We start from the raw sequence: 17603 nt of genomic DNA, 5'->3' as shown, positions 1-17603 counted from the left end.
CGCCAATCCCCCCTCGGCTTCTCCACACCCTCCACTACTTCCCCATAGCCAGCAGCTGTAGCAATGCTCTCTACGCTCGCCACGCACGCTCTAGGAGCATAGCTGGCGCCCCCCCAGTCCCCTCTTGTTGTTGTTGTTCTCTGATCTGCCGGGTTGCCTGTCTATAAATAGCCGGCCTCTCTTCGTCCATTCCCTTCCTCCCCAGCAGATCAACACCAGTTCTTCTCATCTCCTGTTCTAGTCCTTGTTCCTTGTTTCGCCAATACAATCTCTTGTCGCCTACCACTCTCGCCCTGTCTTCTCTACTTCACTTCCGCCTCAGTCGTCGAGATCATAACATTATTCATCTTCATCAGGGAGGCCGTATTTCTGGATGGCCGCGGCCGTCGCCAAGGGCAGCGTCACAACAGCCGTGTGGCGACTGCCGCTGGACGTGTCAAGCACCGCCATTCCGTGGAGCTTGTGAGGCATCCTCGTCCACATGCAGTCGGGCTGCAGCACCAAGTAGAAGCCTTGCTCTGGCAGCGCAAATACCCACTCGCCGATGACGGTTGCCGGAGCAGCGGCGTAGCCTCCCGCCCATTGCGCGCATAGCTTGCGGGCTTGAAGCTCCTCCGGAAGCTCCTCCTTGGGGGTCAGCTTCCATATGGCGCGGCCTGTGTGCGGGTTCAGCTTGACGGCTGCACCGTTGTCCGACGGGTCGGAGTGAACAACCACTTGATAGTTGGTGGTGGCGAACAGCGGGGGGAACTCATCGGAATTTGGCCCGTACACCTCTGGCATGGCCATCATCAGGTAGGCCGCCGCGGTGGGGTTGCGGTTGGCAAGCTCCTGCAGCAGTCGCTTGGTGAAGGCCTTTTCCATTGCGACGAGAAACTTCTTTGCGGACATGTCTGCCCCTCCTTTCATTGAATAGTGCGATGTCCCCCTGGCATATCCCAAGTTCTTGTTGCCACGACGAAGCCCCGCGGCGTGCATTGTGCCCCTTGAGGCCCTCCATCGAACCGCAGCCGACCGGGATCCACAGGACTTGACGATGAGCCCCAGCCGCAGATCGTGTTTGCGATGACCCGCACTATTGTACGAGATTGTGGCCACAAGGGCGCCGTGCTCGTCGCGGATGTGGATGTGGGCCCCCGCCTGGGGTTCAATTTGCTCAAGCCCATCCAGGCCCCTCCCCTTCGCCGGCCTCTTCCCAAACCCCGCATAGACCATCTTGCCCTCCCAGCCATCGCACAAGGCGGGCGTTGGCACCACAATGTGAACAGCCGGGCGGCTAGCGGAGGGCTGGGGGTCGACTGAGAAGTTGGCCGTGGTCAGACTGCCATCGCTGATCGCGGTGATGATGCCGGACTGGAGCCCAATGTGGTGCTTGGCGCGCTTATTCTGGTGACGGGAGCGCGTTGGCCTATTGATCCACCAACCCCAAAGGGTGGGGTTGTCTTGCTTGATCTTCTGTGAAAAAAGGCCAATCGCCTTAGCCTTGTCTTCTAGGCTGGCGTTCCGGGCGGCAAGGCCGGCGTCTACCAGCAGCGGATACAAAAAGGCCACCGTGTCACCGAAGATAGCTGTGGCGCGGGTCTCGCCCATGCCCATCAGAAGAGCCTCGACCGCGGTGGGTGCGACCGGGGGCGTGGGGGAAGGGAAGGCGTTAGCAGACCTAGCCCGATCGCAACCAGGGCGGCGCATCCCATGCAGGTCGACCTCCCGCAAGCGGCGGTTGTGCTCAGCATGGGCCAGCGCACAGCAGCATGCCCAGGCAGCGCACCCCATGCAGGTTGACCTCCCGCAAAGCGGCGGTCGTGCTCAACATGGGCCGCGAGATCAGCGTATGGCAAACACGCCCAGACAGCACAGCCCATGCAGGTCGACCTCCCACAAGCGGCGGTTGTGCCCAACATGGGCCGCGAGATCAGGCGGTCAACACCCAGCGGAGACGCCCGCGGCTGCACAGCAGCCGAGTGACTCACCTCATTGGCACTTGACGTTTCCATGCTCAGAGAGTGCTCTGCGTGAGTTGCCGCGCTTGAGCTGGAGGGAGGTGGGTGTTGGCCAGGGGGGTGAGGGGCCTGTTGTCCGCTGCGAGCGCTTGACGTTTCCATGCTCAGAGTGCGCTCTGCGTGAGTTGCGTGAGCTGCGAGCGCTTGACGTTTCGTGTGAGAGGAGGAGAGTGCGGCCTTGGAGGCGCGGCGATCAGCAGTGGACAAGCCACGACTGCGCCACGACTGCGCCAGGCTGTAAATCCTCCCCGCTGTCAGACAGCACTGATGCGAGTTCTTTGACACACAGCTATCACGGCAATCGCCTGCAACACCTGTCTCGGCACAGCACAGCCATCATGTCATCACACCAGGCGCTCCAGGGGCGCCTGTGGTGTGGCATCTTTACCGGAGCTACCACACCACGGCGGAAGAGGAGGAAGGTTACTCCCGTTACCCTGCATCTGCCAACCGCTGTGCAGACACCATTGCAACCCCTGCGATTTGATTTCCCACCTTCTGTCCAGCGCCACTTGCCCCAAGCAATTGCAGACATGGTTAGCAAGAGTTCCGGCGATGAAGATGGGCAGCGCCAGCAGCGAGGGCTTTCACCCGTGGACAGGGGTCTGCAGCGTCCGCTGAACCTCCCTGCTCCCATCCCTTTCCGTTTTCCCAGCACACCGGGTGGATCCCTGGTGTATGAGCCCCAACCACCACCACCACCAATTCAACGACCCCGCCCGCAGACACATGCCAGCACCAAGGTTTTGCTTCACCAAATCATCCATAATCAAAATCAAGTTCAAAGGGAGCGCTTGACAACATTCATCGGCAATGTTCACATCCTTGCGCGCCGCACCACCTTCTTTCTCAAGTTCTACCTTGGTGAGTTTTTGAGGTTCACTAAACTGTATATTTCCCATCAAACAATGTCCTGACTGCTACGTCTGCCCACCACAGCCGATCATCCTCTACACAATTTCCCAGACATCACCGACAAGCACATAAGTGTGATATTTGAGCTGCTAAACAATCCAGGCTACAATGGCAATCCAGTCATCGCGCAAGAGCTGCGTCCACGGGTTCAAGGCTACTGTGATGTTCACGGATTCGCCCCCATCCGCATGCAAAACTGCCAACAGACTGCAGCGTACACAGCTAAGAGCATCCTCACAAACCTCAAAGTTAACGTACAGGAGCATTTCATGCAAATGTTTCTGCGCTATGTCAATGAAAGGCTTGGTTTGAAGCAAGTCGTACTGCATCTCCGTAGAGCCGGAGTCAACCGAGCGCAGCGGCGACACTATTATCAGCGTGTCCGTCAGTTTACAAAGTATGCGACGTTTGAAGAGTTTCCAACCGAAGAGGAGTTTGCGCGCCTCACACGACTTGAGCGGACTGTCCTCGACGAGCTATGGGCTCTGTTTCCTCCCCAGGATGAGCCACTTGCGTACAGCCTTGCGGTGGACGCAACGCCATATTCAGGTGAGTTAGTATATTTCCGGCCCCCCCCGCTTCCTCTTTTGTCTAATGATGGTCCGCACCTGCCTCGCCTCATCACAGGTGCGTATTGTGAGCTGTCACGTCTCTATGAGCGCCGTGGAATGCGGCTGTTTTCGGCTATCCTGCTGCACAAATCTCGAATCCAGTCATCTGTTTGGATCGACACGCTGATCCTAGGCACCCATATCCTGGGCTTGGGCCGAAGTTGCATGGGGAAATTCACCGATGAACGCAAGCGGGAGCTGTGGGGGCAGTTTCTCAATATCAATGTAAGTCTGTATCCTTCTGCGCTTATTTCAATCTGATTACCTTGCTGAATGACGGATTGTAGGACAAGGTCTTCAAGCATAGAAAGAAGCTTAGTCTCAAATTTGATGGGTCAATCAGCACAAACGGGTACTCCGTTTCCATCCACTTTAAGAAGCCAGGGCTCAAGTATGGGCATCGGGCCCGGAAGCGCAGCAAGGCCCAAATGCAGGAAGAAGTCAAGCAGCTGTATTTTGAGCACCACATCGCCGAACTACGGGAGGCTCCAAACATCGTCTGCATTGATCCAGGCAAGCGTGACCTCTTGTTCTGTCGAGACATCAAGAAGGAGCGGCCATTTCGGTACGTCTCAGTTGATTACTACTGCCCTGCTGTCCCCGCTGTTGCTGCTATCCCCGCTGTCGCCGCTATCCCCGCTCTCCCCGCTGTCGCCACTGTCGCCGCTGTCGCCGCCTCCGCCATCCCTGCCATCCCCATCAACGCCCTCCTCAACCCTGTCCCCATCCCCGTCCCCACCATCCCCCCCGTCACCATCCCCCCAGTCACCATCCCCTCCGTCACCTTCCCCACCATCCCCGTTGCAGCGACATTCCACTGCAGCGTTCTCACAATGCATCACCCCATATCAGATACACATCCAATCAACGGGCGGTCGAGACAAAGTCTCGGCATTTTTAACGAGACATGACGGAGCGAAAGATCAATGCCCGGCATTGCTGAGATGGAATCACATATTCCGTCGCACAAGAGCATGAACATTCAGGCGTTCTCAGCGTTCATCGTGGATTACGAACATGCGGGTATGATGTTCTACTTCAACTTTGATTTTCAACTTTGGTAATACATGGGCTGACATCCATATCCCAGATCCCGCCCTGGATGAGTTTTACCAGGATGAGATTCATGTGGCTCGCAGATTCAAGGCGTTTTCACTGCGGCAAAAGTCTGAGAGCAAACTCATCAAGAACATGCGACGCCTGTATGGAAAGCATTTTTCGGTCATCTTGGGTGATTGGAGCGACGCTGGAAGAACCATGCGCTTTCAGGAGTCAACAAAGACCAAAGGGTGAGTGGCCATCGTTGTTTTTTATGTATTATAATATGCTAACTCATCATGGAAATCAGGTTCCGCACACTCTTTGCAAGAAACAGCATTCCATGCTACTTGCTAGATGAGTATCGAACGTCGTCCATGTGCCCCGACTGCCACGGCCATGTGAAGAAAAACATCCGACGCCGGCTGTCATCTCGGCCGTGGCAAGCTAGAAAAGGAAGAATGGAATTCGTCCATGGATTGGTGGGTTGCCCCAACCCCGAATGTATCAACCAAGACTGGACGCCATTTGAGATTGCTGGAAGACGACCACTACGGATGAAAGTGCACAATCGGGACGTCCTAAGCACCAAGAATTTCCTCTCAATTGTGCGTTCGGTGGTGTTTGGCGTTGATGGCCGCAGACCAGACGCATTCTCCCGTAACCGTAGGTAGTCTAGAATCCTCACCCCATCCCATTTTCCGTGGTGGTTATCTGCCATCCACATCATTGTACCTCTGTCTGAGGCGTCGCCGATGAAGGCAACTTGTATAAAAACAGGCCAGTGTCACTTCCGCTCAAGCCGCATCACCAAATTATCAACAATGCTCGAAAGCTGAGAATTCTCCGCCTCTTTACTCTCCAGCGACCTCTGTAACGTGCGCATCTGCACTTCCTGCCGCATCGATTTAGCTTTCAGGGTCGAAACCTCCTGCTCGTGTTCGTCTTGCATGCGGCCTAACTCTGTGTTTGCTCTGTGAAAGACATGAATTAGCAACCATCTTTCAGTGAGGGATGTAGTTTGAGCAAAGTGAACTCACTCTTCAAGTTTTTGGTTGGCATACTCCCGCAAGTGCGTATACCGCCCCTCAGCGCCACTCAAGTCTTCTTTCAGACTATCGATTTGGGCCATCAATTTCTTCGTAGACTGCGCAACCCAACAAAACCCCACATAAGAAAAAGTCCTTCCTCAATCTACCCCACCAGGCCAAGCACAAAACATCCCCCACGCACCTCACGCATATCCGTTACATCCATCTGCAGCTGTTTGTTCTTGACCTCCCACAACTCGTTCTCTTTTGCGAGCCGTTGCTTGTCATCGTACACGGTCTTCATTTGCGTGTACAGGCGCTCGTATTCCATCTGCGCGTTCTCTAATTCCGTTTTGCGCAGCTCTGATATACGGAAACATAAGAGACGGCGTCAGAACCCGCATTGCGACATGGAATCCGCTCTGCCCACTGTGCAGGCTAACCATTCACATGATCCTTGAACTGTTCCCAGTCCTCATTGAGTTTATTCCACCTCCGGTCATGTTCGTCTTTCGCCTCCTGCAATATTGATGCGCGCACTATCTCGAACTGGGATTCATACTGTACGGAGGTCATCTTAGCAGCCCAAATTGATTCACACTGACACGTTCTTTCACCCACCTTCTCGCGCAATATCCGAATCTTCTCCTGCACATCCTTCTCCGAATACCTTGGAATACTCCTCGGCGTCGGACACTCGATCACGGAATCCAGTAGTGACGGCGGTGGACTCGTCAAGTTGCCCATCGATCTCTGTTTCGCAGGTGTCCGAGAAGATTGTGGTACAGCAGCTGGAGGAACCGCCTGTGGCGAATCCCATTTCAGGAACCAGTCGTTCTCGGATGTGTTCTTTTGAAGAGGGTCAAAGTCTGCGATCGCTTTCGGGTCCATTGCCGCCGGCTTTACCGGGGTCAGTATGCCGTAGGCCGACTGGGGCCGTGCGGGCACGTTTGCGGTTTTCTTTGTGAAAGTGTGGCCGGATTCGAGTGCGCTGTCGTCGACGGTTTTGTAGGAATTTGGTGGCGCGGTTCCGTGCAGAAAGCCTGGGGACATCATGGTCGGTGAGTCGCGGGCGATTGCAGCAGATCCGAGGGCTGGTTTAGACGGTGAAGGGTTGACACAAGGAGAAGGCTGGCCCGCGGTCCATTTCTCACCAACTGGCTCAGTTTTGATCTTGGCCGATGATGATTGTTGTCGTTGCGGTTTCGGCATTGCGTTTATCGGTGATTGCGGAATCAGTGCCTCTTCATTGGGATACGGGAATGTCGGCGAAATGCGCGCCTTCTGCGGCGCCGGTTCCGGTTCGGGCTCTGGGGTGTCGTCCAACTTCATTGTGGCGGCCGTCGGGGTATGGTTTGGTTCTGCGGCCAAGGCTACGGAAGGAGGCGACATCGTCTGCTCTCGTTTGATCTCAAGAGTGTCGTGTGGGGATTCGGCTGAATGCACCACAGAAGGTGGGGACGGCACGCGTTCGTCTATTGGTGGCGGCGGAAGAGCAGCAGGCTCTGTTTTCTCCTCCTTCCGAACCCGGTCGACAGCAGTTCCTTCCGACGCAGTCTTAGCCTGCACGTCATCTCCAGCAGGTACGGCTTCCTTCGTTTTGGTATTGGGTACGCGGCCTCTATCTTTCATCCAGTCGCCGAAGGACTTCACGGGTGCAACGAAAAGGCGTGCCGGGCTGGATTTCTGTTTGAGGGAGATGGACTGTTTGGGTGGTGGGGTGGAGGAGCTCGGAGGCATGGTGTATAAGTCGTCATATGGATGGAGGGGTGGTTTGTCCGCGATTTCGCGCGAGAAGATGCGGCTGGTTGGTGGGCGGCTTTGTGATGATCTATCAAACTGAAATCATTGGAGGGTCAAAAAATGAACCGCAGGATATCATAGCCAAATCATCTTGAACCTGTTGCCTTTCTAGCGGAGTTTTGGGCGTCTGCCCGCTCCTCATATCCAGCGGTGAAGAATCGTTCAAAAAGTCGTCGTTGAGTGGGTCCGCCATCTCGACGCTTGCAGGCTCTGGGATGTTTTGGGTTTCCTCGCGTTTTTGGTATTGGATGCCGGAACTCGTCCACGTCGGCCACATTCAGCAACGATGCCCTTTCCAGATCACGGCTTTCCTTCTGAACCTCTGATAGGGATTGGGGCAGGGTGTGGAGGGGTGTGCTAATCGTGGCTGGTGGGAGTGTGCCGTTCGGATGGATTTCCCCTTCGAGGCTTTCGGACATCGGCGCGTCTCTCGATTTGAATTCACCCCCCTCACCCTGCCTCACCAGCTGCGTGATGCGTGGCCCTTTTTTATTCCTGCTCTGCCTAAGTGTCTTTGACGCTTGGATTGTGGATTTGAACGTCTGTGGACGTCCTTCACTTCATACCCACACTGTTTCATAGCAGGAGCAGGACCTGGGAACGGGCTTGAAGACCTTGAAAGCATCGGCTATTAGCTAAATCTCAAGCAACTTTCGCAATGTCGAGGGAGGCATCTCCGGGAGCTAACGGTCGCGAAAACCGTTCGTTCAGCCCGCGATTTAGGAGGTTCCTCCGGTCTGTCGCAGGCGCCAAGACGGCCCAGCAAGAACGAGACCTTCTGGCGAGCGAAGTCAACTCACTGCGGATCGACTTAGGTGCAAATGATCTCACATCGGTAGCGTCCATGACATTACGTTCTCACGCACATGGTGCGAAGCGATTGGAGGCTGACGGACAGCTGTTGAAGGCCAAAACTGCAGAGCTGCTGGCATTGTGTCTTTACGGCGAGACGATGGGATACAGTACGGCAGAGTTTGCACATATCAAGGCTGTCACGCTGGTCCAGGACGCGCAGACCTTGTTTGAGAAGCACATCGGTTAGCCCACAGGTCCGCTTTCCTGGATGAGAAGATCCTTCTAACAAGGATTGTGGGCGCTCCCAAGGATATCTTTGTGTATCAATGTTCTTGCACGAGGATCATGAGCTCAATCTTTTGATGGTCAATACCATACAAAGGGTAGGCACATCTTGATATCTGCTCCCATGGCCATATACTGATGCCATGCATCCCAGGACTTGGCCAGTGATAATCAAGACATAATAGCAATGGCACTCAAAGTCGTGAGCGCCATCGCAAGCACAGACATGGTCCCGTCCTTACTGCCCATGGTGACCGGATGTCTCCGTCATGAAGAGTGTGTGTAATTTGGTTGTTCCAAGATCGTCATGCTTCACACTTCTAACCTGTCTATGGAATCGCCGCCGGAAACAGTCTCCTAGTCAGAAAAAGCGCCGTTACAGCTTTGCGAAGGCTATTCAGAGTAGCCCCGCATCTGATTACATTCGAGATGAAGCGCTTAAAGCGGACGTTGGCCGATGCGGATCCGAGTGTCATGGCAGCGACGTTGAGCGTCTATCTTCATGCAGCGCAGGTTCGCAGGCACCGTAAGTTGCTGTTCAATCCATCTCAATGCTGATGCTCATGCATTGTTGCCAGATTGATCCTGCGAAATGCTTGCCTTTATTGGATGCGTTCATCCACATCCAGCGGCAGGCGATCGCGGGCCGACTATCAAGCACACATGACTTCCATGGTGTCCCAGCGCCTTGGGTTTTGATACGGACTCTCGAGATCATTACATTGCTGGACAATGACGATCAAGCGTATGTTGGGAGCTAGGAGCATGCAATGTCCTAGCACATGCTCTACTTATATACTGATGGCCCTACAAACAGCACAAATCAGAAAATTTACACAATCATACTGGAAACACTGGAACGTGCATCAAAGGGTGGTGAAGCATCCTACGCTGTCACCTACGCCTGCATACGGGGGCTGGACCACCTAGTCACCAAGCCCACCGTCCGTTCGTTAGTACCGCCACTAACGAGAGATCCTCCATCCTTACCGTGGCGATCCATATCGCAGTTACTCGGATCGAAAAACCACAATCTGCGATATGTGGGTCTTTGGGGGCTGGAGATGTGGGCGAAACTGGATCCGGAAGCTGTGGGCTTGCACCGAGCTGTTGTAGAGGAAGGGCTGGAGAGTGAAGATGAGACTATACAGCGCAAGGTGACTTTCCGATATCGGCGGATGATCCATCGATGGAGGGATGCGTGGCGATGAGAAACTGATGGCGATGATGCAGGCCTTGGATATACTCATGGGAACCGTGTCAGAAGCCACTTACGAGGCCGTCCTCAGCCAAGTACTAAAGATCGTCAAAACGAGCGATGATACTGCCTTCAAGGAACGGCTTACCGCAAAAGCCATGGATGTGCTTGATAGCATTCCCACATTGGGTACCTTCTTTCCTGCGGACGTCCATAGTTCCCCATTGTTCAAAGGCGGCTGACACTCTCCTTGCACACAGATCAACAACAATACATTACGCATGCTGTTCAACTATTGCCCCTCCTTCCGGACGGCTCACGACGTGGGATCATTTCGTCACTGACCAAAACCATTTCCCGAAATCCACTATCGGCGGCCACCATACCTGCCTTGGACGCGTTCTGCCGCAACTCACTACTTGAATTGGACGTGCGAGAAATCAATCTGCTGTCGTTTGTCACTTGGGTAGGTTTGCGGAGTGCCAGTCTTGTCCCGGTTAGATTAGAGTGATTCAAAATATGTGATCTGGGCGTCGTAGGTCATCGCAGAGTACCTTTCGTCAACATCACAGATATTTGCGGCATTGTCCAACGTCCTTCAAAGGGCGCTCAGTAACGGTATGTACGCCTTTTGCATGTTGTTCACGCCGTAACATGTCTCATTACTCACCTGCAACCCCTTCCCGCCACTGTTTACCCCATCCCGCCATCCCAGATACGACCACGACAACCTCCTCCAGAAAAACTCCACCCACGACAGCATCATCAACAACGCTAGCAATCATGCAGCTCCTATACTGCATCAATAGGCTGATGGCGCGCGGCTACGAGATCCCGGCAGATCTCTGGGATCTTGTGGGCGAGTGCAGGCGGGCGGGGGATATTGGTGTTCAGCAGGTACGGAAGGCGAACTGCGTATTATTGGCCCCTTCCTTTCGTGTTATGGGCTTATTCGTTCTTTGTCCTTCTCCCGCTTGTTTTTTCTGCTTTCTCATTGGTTAATTCGTTTTGAAAAGCGCGCGTTTGAGTTTCTCAGAACGGGGGAATCTGCAAGTCACCCGTTGCGAGATGTGTGATGGCTGCCCTTTGGACTTCGTGGAAAGCTCATTCAGCTCATACGTAGTTCCCCCGGCGTACTTGATTCGTGTCTTCAAAATCCACAGATATGTATCACATGTCGGCTTGCACATAGTTTGGCATTTAACTACGTACATGGGACGTGCACGAGAGTCCTGCATCAATACACTTGTAGTAATCATGTATTTAAGTAAAGAAGGAAGGAGCGAGGGTATAGCCGCACATCCTACAGAACACTAAATGACAAACACAAAGGGAAGGATACAGGGTGGAAAAACACCCGACAAGAAGTAGAGAAAGATCCCAAAAAATATCGAAGGTGCGCAAGTGAGGCCCGGCGCCGGCGTACACTCCATTCACATATCAATCGATGGAGCAACGTAACGGGGAGGGCAATCGTCTGATGCTGGAATGTTTGTTCACTATTCGCTTGGCGCTCATGTACCTCGTGCGCGCTTGAACGACCTGGTATACGGGTTTTCGTTGTCTGCCGATTGCGGGTGGAGGTTATGCTGGTCCTGCTGCCCCGCACCGTCATATGATCGTTTATTCGCGACGGATTCTCGCGATAAATTGGTTGGCGCGCCGCCGGAGGGGTGGCCGTAGATGCCGGATGATGCGAACGCGCCCATGCCCAGCTCCGCGACGACCTGCGGGGACGGTGTGTTGTCGACGTCTGGGGATGGTGACAACGAGAATTGTTGTTGTTGTGGTTGTCGTTGTGGGTGTTGTGGGTGTTGCGGTTGAGATGCACGCTGACCGCCAGCAGTTGCAAACGTGTCCCTCTCCAGTGTGTTCATGAATGGGTTGTCGCCCAAGGTGCCGAATCCGCCCGCTCCCAATTCGGGCATTTCGGCGAATGGAAGGTTGAGCAGATTGGAGTAATCTGCCGTGGTGGCATCAGCAGCCGGAGGAGCTGATGCGCAGCTTGTTCCGACGTGCGAAGTTTGGGCATGGGATCCATTCCCCGACGATGACGGGTATCCATCTTGATTCTCCATCTCGAATATCCGTCCAGACCCTCTCTCCCAGTCATTCGGTCGGAAGCCATCACTGGCGCAAATGGCCTTTGGAATGCCCATTGCGGCAGCTTGCTGGCCGACAAGGTGATTACAATACCTACAAATCAGGGCGATCAGTCACATCAGTCTACCCGCTAAACAGAATGATCATGTTAATACCAACCTTTCAATCATAGAAAGCATGCTATCCTTGTTGAAAGGCTTCGGAAGCACATCGTTCATTCCATTCGCAAAATATGTGAGGCAATCGTTTGCCGTTGTGTTGGACGTCATCGAAATGATGGGTGTTGTTCGGTCAAATTGCCGAATGCGATTTGTTGCGGCGACTCCGTTGAGATTCGGCATCACGATATCCTGCGAAGAGCAGTTCAACATCGACATTACGGAGCTGAAGAATCGAAGTTCGCCTACTTACCATGAGCACAATATCGTATTTGTTACCAATTCCCATCCTCTCGACCGCATCCAAGCCGTCAACAGCCACATCGAATGCACAACCAAAGATTTGGAGCAGTTTGCTGGACAACCTCCGACAGGTACTGTCGTCTTCTACAAGCAAAACCTTTGGCGGCACAGACCATGGGGGCACAAACGTCGCTCGGGTGACCCTGACACTCTTACATTGTCCAGCATTTCCGTTGGACGGTCCAACTGGCTCCTCCCGTCTTGGCGTGAGCCCTCCGACTGTGAACACGGTCAAGCCGCCGTTCTGGTCTTGAAGTTCACCAAAGTGCTCATTCAATGCGGCGCTGACGGCCGCGGTGTCTCGGATGGAGTCGTTTATCGACCCCGCTGGCGCACCGGCACTAGTGGATGGCGCTGACCCCACCGTCTCCTCAACGGAACCGGGCGGGTTCTGCACTGACCCGTATGCCTCCTTGACATGGCGACTGATCTCGTCCATCTGGTGAAAGCTCGCTCGCGCAACTGCCTGGTAAGTCTTATTGAATTCCTGGAGTGCGTCGTTTGAGCTACCGCTGGACACATTGCCGGGTCCTCCGGCATCTACAGACGGAGCCGGTAGGGACGGAAACCCGCCTATACCAGGGAGGGCTGCAGCCATTGACGACGTAGGCAGCTCGGGGCGCGAGAAATTCATCAGCTTACTCCTGTCTGTATCTGGAGGAGAAATATGGAAGTCAGCCTCGATAGAACGCTTCAGCAATACCTGCGACATGAGCCTACCTGGCCGCTGATTGTCTGCAATATATCCCACCAGGTTGCGAATTACTTGATCTTGTGCAATCATGTTTTTCCGGAAGCTCAGCACTTCCTCCACTATCATCATGTAGTTCCGACTCAAACTCTCCAAATAGGCGGCTATGTCACCCTGCACTTTAGCCAAGCTATTGACTTGCGATTGCAGATCAGTCGTGTCCCGGCGAAATTCGTTTGCCAGATTGTCCACGGTTGCAACGGTTGTGGGGCACGCGGCGTTCGTCGTTGATTTCCCTTTTATCAAGGTCTTCCTTCGGATCGAGTCCAGCATTTCGCGTTTGTTGTACTGGAAGTTCGGGTGCTGGAACTCCCACGCCTGATGAACGAGTTGAAATCAGGTCAGCGTTGGGTAAAGAAATCGGACCGCTAACGGAAGACTTACCGAGTCACCGTAAAGCCGTCCATCGTCCTGACTCTTTATTTTGTGAAACCCATATTTGTTCAACTGCCGGACGAAACTGGCCGGGTTGTTGTGTTTGAAGTGTTTTGGCAGCACCGCCTTCGCAAATTCATTCGGATCTTTGATCACAAATGTATCCCCCTTTACACCCCATGTAACGATGTCGGTCTCCGTAGAGTCTTCCAACATGCTATGAAAAGATGACGATGAGAGTCAATGCGATGAGCGTGTGTGCAGATAGCAAGAAGACTCCAAAATTACCGGAATAATTTTCTCACAAAGTCTGGGACCCCGGTCGATGTGCCCGAAGTTGCCGTGGTGGTCTCTCCGAATGCAGCTTTCTCGTCTGACGCATCCCCATCCGCTTCCTTATTGGTTTCCTGTGCAGGATTTGCACTTTTTACGTCCGCCTTTCCTCCCTGTGCTTTGTCGCCTTTCGCAAGAGGTTTTGCTTCAGGCGTATCGCTCGCAGTGAGGCTATCGTCAGACGGATGTCTTCCCAAAGCCCCACCTGGTCCGTCTATGTCCTCGGCCGATTGACTTTTTTCCGCAGAGCGCAAGTTCTGTTGATCTTCCCCTGAATACGTTTGGAATTCTGGGTTGAAGTTCGTTGGTCTCCCGTGCCGCGACGGGTAAGGTTGCGAGGGGGGAGGATAGCCAGAGGGAAACTGCCTATGAGGGTCTGCAAGGTGGCCTGGTAGATCTTGATGGGAATACATGGGGTGGCCCGCTAATGCGGGAGGATACGGAGCGGGGTATGGCATTGGCGCGCCTGGGTGGGAATGTGGGTGGTTTGGCTGATGTGTCGGATATGCCGGCGGATATTGGCCGTACGGGTATGGGCCAGGGTATTGAGACTGCTGCTCACGGCTATTGGGACTGTTGGAAGCCGAAGACCCATGGTAGTGGTATGTGGGCAGTCGAGACATTTGCGGTCCGCTTGCGCAAAAGTCCCGTGGGAATCTGATTTCAGGGAGATGCTCCGCGGTGTGCCTGGGAAACCAGGCTAGAGTGGATTCGGAGCTCGTCAACAGCGCTTTCTGTATAACGATCGTCGGTGAGGTGAGGGGCTTTCTCCACGAGGGGCAACGGTCGTTTCTGGCTTTCGGCGTAAGTATGTACTAATAAGTCCCACGGCTGGGGTGTTGTGTCTCTCGCGCGAGGGACGGTATGGAAGCGGAAACTTGACCGTGAATTATGAATGGAATGGTACTATTTGGCATTCGATTGGAACGGGTGAAGGGAATGGCCCTCCCCTCGTCCGCTTACCGCGCGCTCTATACGAAGTGTATAGTATACGCGATCATCATCTTTGCCGATCGATATTCATCCGCCATCATCACGAGAAGCTCTTTTTTTCTTGAATCAACCCGGGCTCATGGATTGCCTGGTCGCAGGTGGTATCCTGGCATCAATTGTCAAGGATGTCCCGCCCCTCTGGTTACCCTATTCACGTGCTGCGGTGCTGTCAAGATTCGTGCATCCGAGTACCGTTGGAACTGTTGTTCAGCGCCGAATGCCCAACACTATCCGTTGAGCAAGTTGCATTTTTTATGGCAATGCATTCATCGCTGTACTGTATATTGACAAGCCTGCACTCATCAAAACTCAGTTATGTACAAGCGCACATGTTATCGCACACCGGTGCTATTGGAGACCAGGGCTATTCGAAAGTCAAATAGCACCAACTTTGCGACGCACCTATGCGCTGGAATAGCACACCAGTGCTATTCCAGGACCAGCAGTACGTGGTTGTATGTACATCTGTTTTTGAAAACACAGGACTGGGCAATTCAATTCAAGAACATTACCAAAGCCAATCGCTTGAGGGGCAGCCTGGATTTTGGCACTCGCGACAGCCAAGGTACACCCACGTCTCCCGTCGTCACCCCGGCCTTGCCAACTTACGTCCCAGATCTTGAGATCAGCATTGCAATCAGCACCCCAACCTCCGACATGCTGTCTGACATGGGTGATGATCACTACCCTATCCTCACTCCAATGGAGGCAGAGGAGGCCCTCTCACAGTTCCCCGCAGGCCAGGAAGAGCCAGAGCCTGAAGTCTACAATAGAGGCCGCCGCAATTCCTTTGACCGGCTTCAGGAAGAGTGGGACTACACTCAGAGAATGTCGAAGGAGGCTGAGGACCAGGACCATAAGCCCAGTGCCGTGCCTTGCAAACCAGGCCCTGACGATACCATTGCCATCACTTTGCCTTTGAAGAGGAAGCTGATTCCTGGGAATCTTGCGCCGAGATTTCCACCGTTGTCCGAGGAGGAGATACAGAGGATTAAGGAGGCAGACAACAACCCAAACACCGTCCGCTCTACAAAGACGTGGGTCAAAAAATGGAACCAGTACAAGGAAGAGTGCCACTTGACCTATGAAGATGGCACTGTCAACGTTGCTCAATTGAACAAGGTGAGAACCCACACTGCTTCCGCACGGTCCATTTGTTTGACCTCAAAGCTGATACCTACTTCACGCAAACCATCTAGGACTTGGAGGCCTTCATCATTCAGGTCAAAATGGACAATGGGGAAGAGTTTCGTGACTCCAGCTTGGATACTGGCTTTGGTAGTCTTGGCCGCTATCTCAAACTCAAAGGGGAGGAAAACAACCGGGTTGTCAATATTCAGTCTGACACTGAGTTCCGTGGTGCACGTACTATTCTCAACGTGAGGATGGCCAACTTACAGAAGATGGGCAATGGTGGGACCAACGCAGCCTCTGACCTCAGCCTTGAAGAATTTCGCACTATGCTGGGTTCAGCCTTCTGCTCGGTGGACACGCCGGAAGGCCTTCTCCACCGCGTTTACCTCTACCTGTCAGTCTTCCTCGTTGAGCGCAGAGGAGAGGCAAGCCACATGGAGGTTCCAGATCTGAAGCTGAAGATGATGGCTGCTGGGGAGTACTATTTTGAGAGAACCATGACCGTCGAAACGAATCACCAGGGCGGCCGCTGTGGTGTGGTGGGGAGCCGAGTCATATTCCCGCAACCCTAGCTCCCTGCGGTAACGCGGTAACCCTAACCCAGTAGCTAGTTTATATCCCTTGGTCACATGACTTGTTGTTGGATTTTTCTACTTGTACATATTCGCGCGCGACTGCGCCGGCTTTCTCTTTTCTTCTTTACCCATAATACATCTATATATCCCTGCCTACCTCACCGCCGTGCTAAAGGCCTCGTTGCTAGAGTCGATGTCACTCCGCTCACCGTTGGGCAATCAGGACCCTCTGCCGACATTCGGAAATACCTTGAGAAGCATTCTGGACTGAACACTTCACGATTCTTTGTCCGTGCAAACTCAGCCAAAAACCTCTTGGCATCCGGCAAATGGTACATCGATGCCCCCGTTGGCAAAAATACCATCTCAAAGTGGTTGAAAGAAGCGTTCATTCAGGCTGGAATCGATTGCAACCACCGAAAGCTTGTCCCGCACTCTGGCCGCGCCACAGCAATTACGGCACTTCTTGAAGCTGGGGTCCATCAGGATATCACCCAGAAAACTTCAGGACACCGCAGCGCCGCAGGCCTTGCCTCGTACTCTCGAATGAAGGAAACTCATCGCCTTGCTGTCGCTAAAGTGCTCGATCCAACAAGTGCCAAAAGAAAGGAGAATGAGCTGCCCATCATTGTTGGCACGCAAACCATCAATTCCTGGACGGCTACCGAGACGAAAGCCAGCACCATGGCGCATCCCGCCAAGTCTCCTATCAAGCGGTTGAAGGTCAAGATTCCTGCCAGGCCCAAATCAGCCAATGCGGATGATGCTGATGAAGCATCCAAACTTCCTGACGGAGTAGAATCAGATGCAGCCCATGTAGCCTGTAGCTTTGGTAGTTTCCTGGCCAATGCAAAGGTTGGCCACATGACTGTTATCAACTGTGTCAACTATAAATCTTAAGCAGAATATTTGTTGTACGGTGTGTGCGATAAATACGATATAACCCTTGTCCTCTCGGGAAATCGCTCAAATCGATCCTTGGGGCCTTGTCTTGGCCTTGCAAATAGTCCAAGCCTCGGGCCGATTTTTAGGCCTCGACGCGTCCCTCGGAGCGATTTCTCGCAAATTTCCCTTGGATGCGGGCTATATCTGCTAAGTATACTTGGCTGGAGTCATCAATGCCATATCCTGTCCACGTGCGAAAAAGAGTGTCGCCGTCGAAAATGAATTCCCCAAACGCTATAAGTTACCGTGGGTGACTC

General features: G+C 53.5%; 7 protein-coding genes across 7 annotated transcripts; 4 read left to right on the top strand and 3 right to left on the bottom strand.

The window, feature by feature from the left end:
• Positions 1 to 339: 339 nt before the first annotated feature.
• Positions 340 to 1689, bottom strand: EV422DRAFT_569361 (uncharacterized protein; the record flags this gene model as incomplete). Its single annotated transcript, XM_053072761.1, has 1 exon — positions 340 to 1689. One exon carries the CDS (start codon positions 1687 to 1689, stop codon positions 340 to 342), a length of 1350 nt encoding a protein of 449 aa, XP_052923643.1.
• A 649-nt stretch (positions 1690 to 2338) lies between these two features.
• EV422DRAFT_507877 (uncharacterized protein) lies at positions 2339 to 4437 on the top strand (the record flags this gene model as incomplete). The annotated part of the gene is made up of 4 exons (XM_053068690.1): positions 2339 to 2864; positions 2967 to 3464; positions 3543 to 3751; positions 3814 to 4437. The coding sequence occupies 4 exons, from the start codon at positions 2339 to 2341 to the stop codon at positions 4435 to 4437; spliced, it is 1857 nt and encodes a 618-aa protein (XP_052923642.1).
• EV422DRAFT_589238 (uncharacterized protein) lies at positions 4319 to 5335 on the top strand. The gene is made up of 3 exons (XM_053073506.1): positions 4319 to 4549; positions 4617 to 4815; positions 4875 to 5335. Exons 1-3 carry the CDS (start codon positions 4453 to 4455, stop codon positions 5236 to 5238), a joined length of 660 nt encoding a protein of 219 aa, XP_052923641.1. The 5' UTR covers positions 4319 to 4452; the 3' UTR covers positions 5239 to 5335.
• On the bottom strand, positions 5243 to 7779 carry EV422DRAFT_536527 (uncharacterized protein). Its single transcript, XM_053070836.1, has 6 exons — positions 7496 to 7779; positions 6217 to 7434; positions 6039 to 6156; positions 5798 to 5958; positions 5605 to 5711; positions 5243 to 5538 (listed from the first exon to the last, which is right to left on the bottom strand). Exons 1-6 carry the CDS (start codon positions 7673 to 7675, stop codon positions 5352 to 5354), a joined length of 1971 nt encoding a protein of 656 aa, XP_052923640.1. The 5' UTR covers positions 7676 to 7779; the 3' UTR covers positions 5243 to 5351.
• An 82-nt stretch (positions 7780 to 7861) lies between these two features.
• On the top strand, positions 7862 to 10279 carry EV422DRAFT_162118 (adaptin N terminal region-domain-containing protein). The gene is made up of 8 exons (XM_053065000.1): positions 7862 to 8435; positions 8503 to 8576; positions 8633 to 8754; positions 8832 to 8991; positions 9057 to 9223; positions 9296 to 9635; positions 9712 to 9865; positions 9937 to 10279. The coding sequence occupies exons 1-8, from the start codon at positions 8057 to 8059 to the stop codon at positions 10185 to 10187; spliced, it is 1647 nt and encodes a 548-aa protein (XP_052923639.1). The 5' UTR covers positions 7862 to 8056; the 3' UTR covers positions 10188 to 10279.
• Positions 10280 to 11922: 1643 nt separating this feature from the next.
• EV422DRAFT_498661 (HSF-type DNA-binding-domain-containing protein) lies at positions 11923 to 14112 on the bottom strand (the record flags this gene model as incomplete). Its single annotated transcript, XM_053068033.1, has 5 exons — positions 11923 to 12129; positions 12191 to 12780; positions 12961 to 13309; positions 13376 to 13583; positions 13655 to 14112. The coding sequence occupies 5 exons, from the start codon at positions 14110 to 14112 to the stop codon at positions 11923 to 11925; spliced, it is 1812 nt and encodes a 603-aa protein (XP_052923638.1).
• Positions 14113 to 15096: 984 nt separating this feature from the next.
• Positions 15097 to 16398, top strand: EV422DRAFT_507873 (uncharacterized protein; the record flags this gene model as incomplete). The annotated part of the gene is made up of 3 exons (XM_053068689.1): positions 15097 to 15147; positions 15176 to 15814; positions 15892 to 16398. The coding sequence occupies 3 exons, from the start codon at positions 15097 to 15099 to the stop codon at positions 16396 to 16398; spliced, it is 1197 nt and encodes a 398-aa protein (XP_052923637.1).
• Positions 16399 to 17603: the final 1205 nt, after the last annotated feature.

The sequence above is a fragment of the Fimicolochytrium jonesii genome, assembly GCF_025526975.1.
Source record: "Fimicolochytrium jonesii strain JEL569 chromosome Unknown EV422scaffold_20, whole genome shotgun sequence".
NCBI classification, from domain to species: Eukaryota; Fungi; Chytridiomycota; class Chytridiomycetes; order Spizellomycetales; family Powellomycetaceae; genus Fimicolochytrium; species Fimicolochytrium jonesii.
The sequence above is the reverse complement of the archived record's forward strand: the minus strand, read 5'-3'. Positions and strand labels throughout refer to the sequence as shown.

Bases quoted from the DNA above. Each gene is read 5' to 3' on its own strand.
- EV422DRAFT_536527 (XM_053070836.1), bottom strand. From the start codon at position 7,675: ATGTGGCCGACGTGGACGAGTTCCGGCATCCAATACCAAAAACGCGAG. The intron at 7,435-7,495 runs GTTCAAGATGAT...CAATGATTTCAG, and splicing joins CTCCGCTAGAAAGGCAACAG to TTTGATAGATCATCACAAAG. The intron at 5,959-6,038 runs GTTAGCCTGCAC...TCCGTATATCAG, and splicing joins GTTCAAGGATCATGTGAATG to AGCTGCGCAAAACGGAATTA.
- EV422DRAFT_162118 (XM_053065000.1), top strand. From the start codon at position 8,057: ATGTCGAGGGAGGCATCTCCGGGAGCTAACGGTCGCGAAAACCGTTCG. The intron at 9,636-9,711 runs GTGACTTTCCGA...GCGATGATGCAG, and splicing joins ATGAGACTATACAGCGCAAG to GCCTTGGATATACTCATGGG. The intron at 9,866-9,936 runs GTACCTTCTTTC...CCTTGCACACAG, and splicing joins TGATAGCATTCCCACATTGG to ATCAACAACAATACATTACG.
- EV422DRAFT_589238 (XM_053073506.1), top strand. From the start codon at position 4,453: ATGCCCGGCATTGCTGAGATGGAATCACATATTCCGTCGCACAAGAGC. The intron at 4,550-4,616 runs GTATGATGTTCT...TCCATATCCCAG, and splicing joins CGTGGATTACGAACATGCGG to ATCCCGCCCTGGATGAGTTT. The intron at 4,816-4,874 runs GTGAGTGGCCAT...CATGGAAATCAG, and splicing joins GAGTCAACAAAGACCAAAGG to GTTCCGCACACTCTTTGCAA.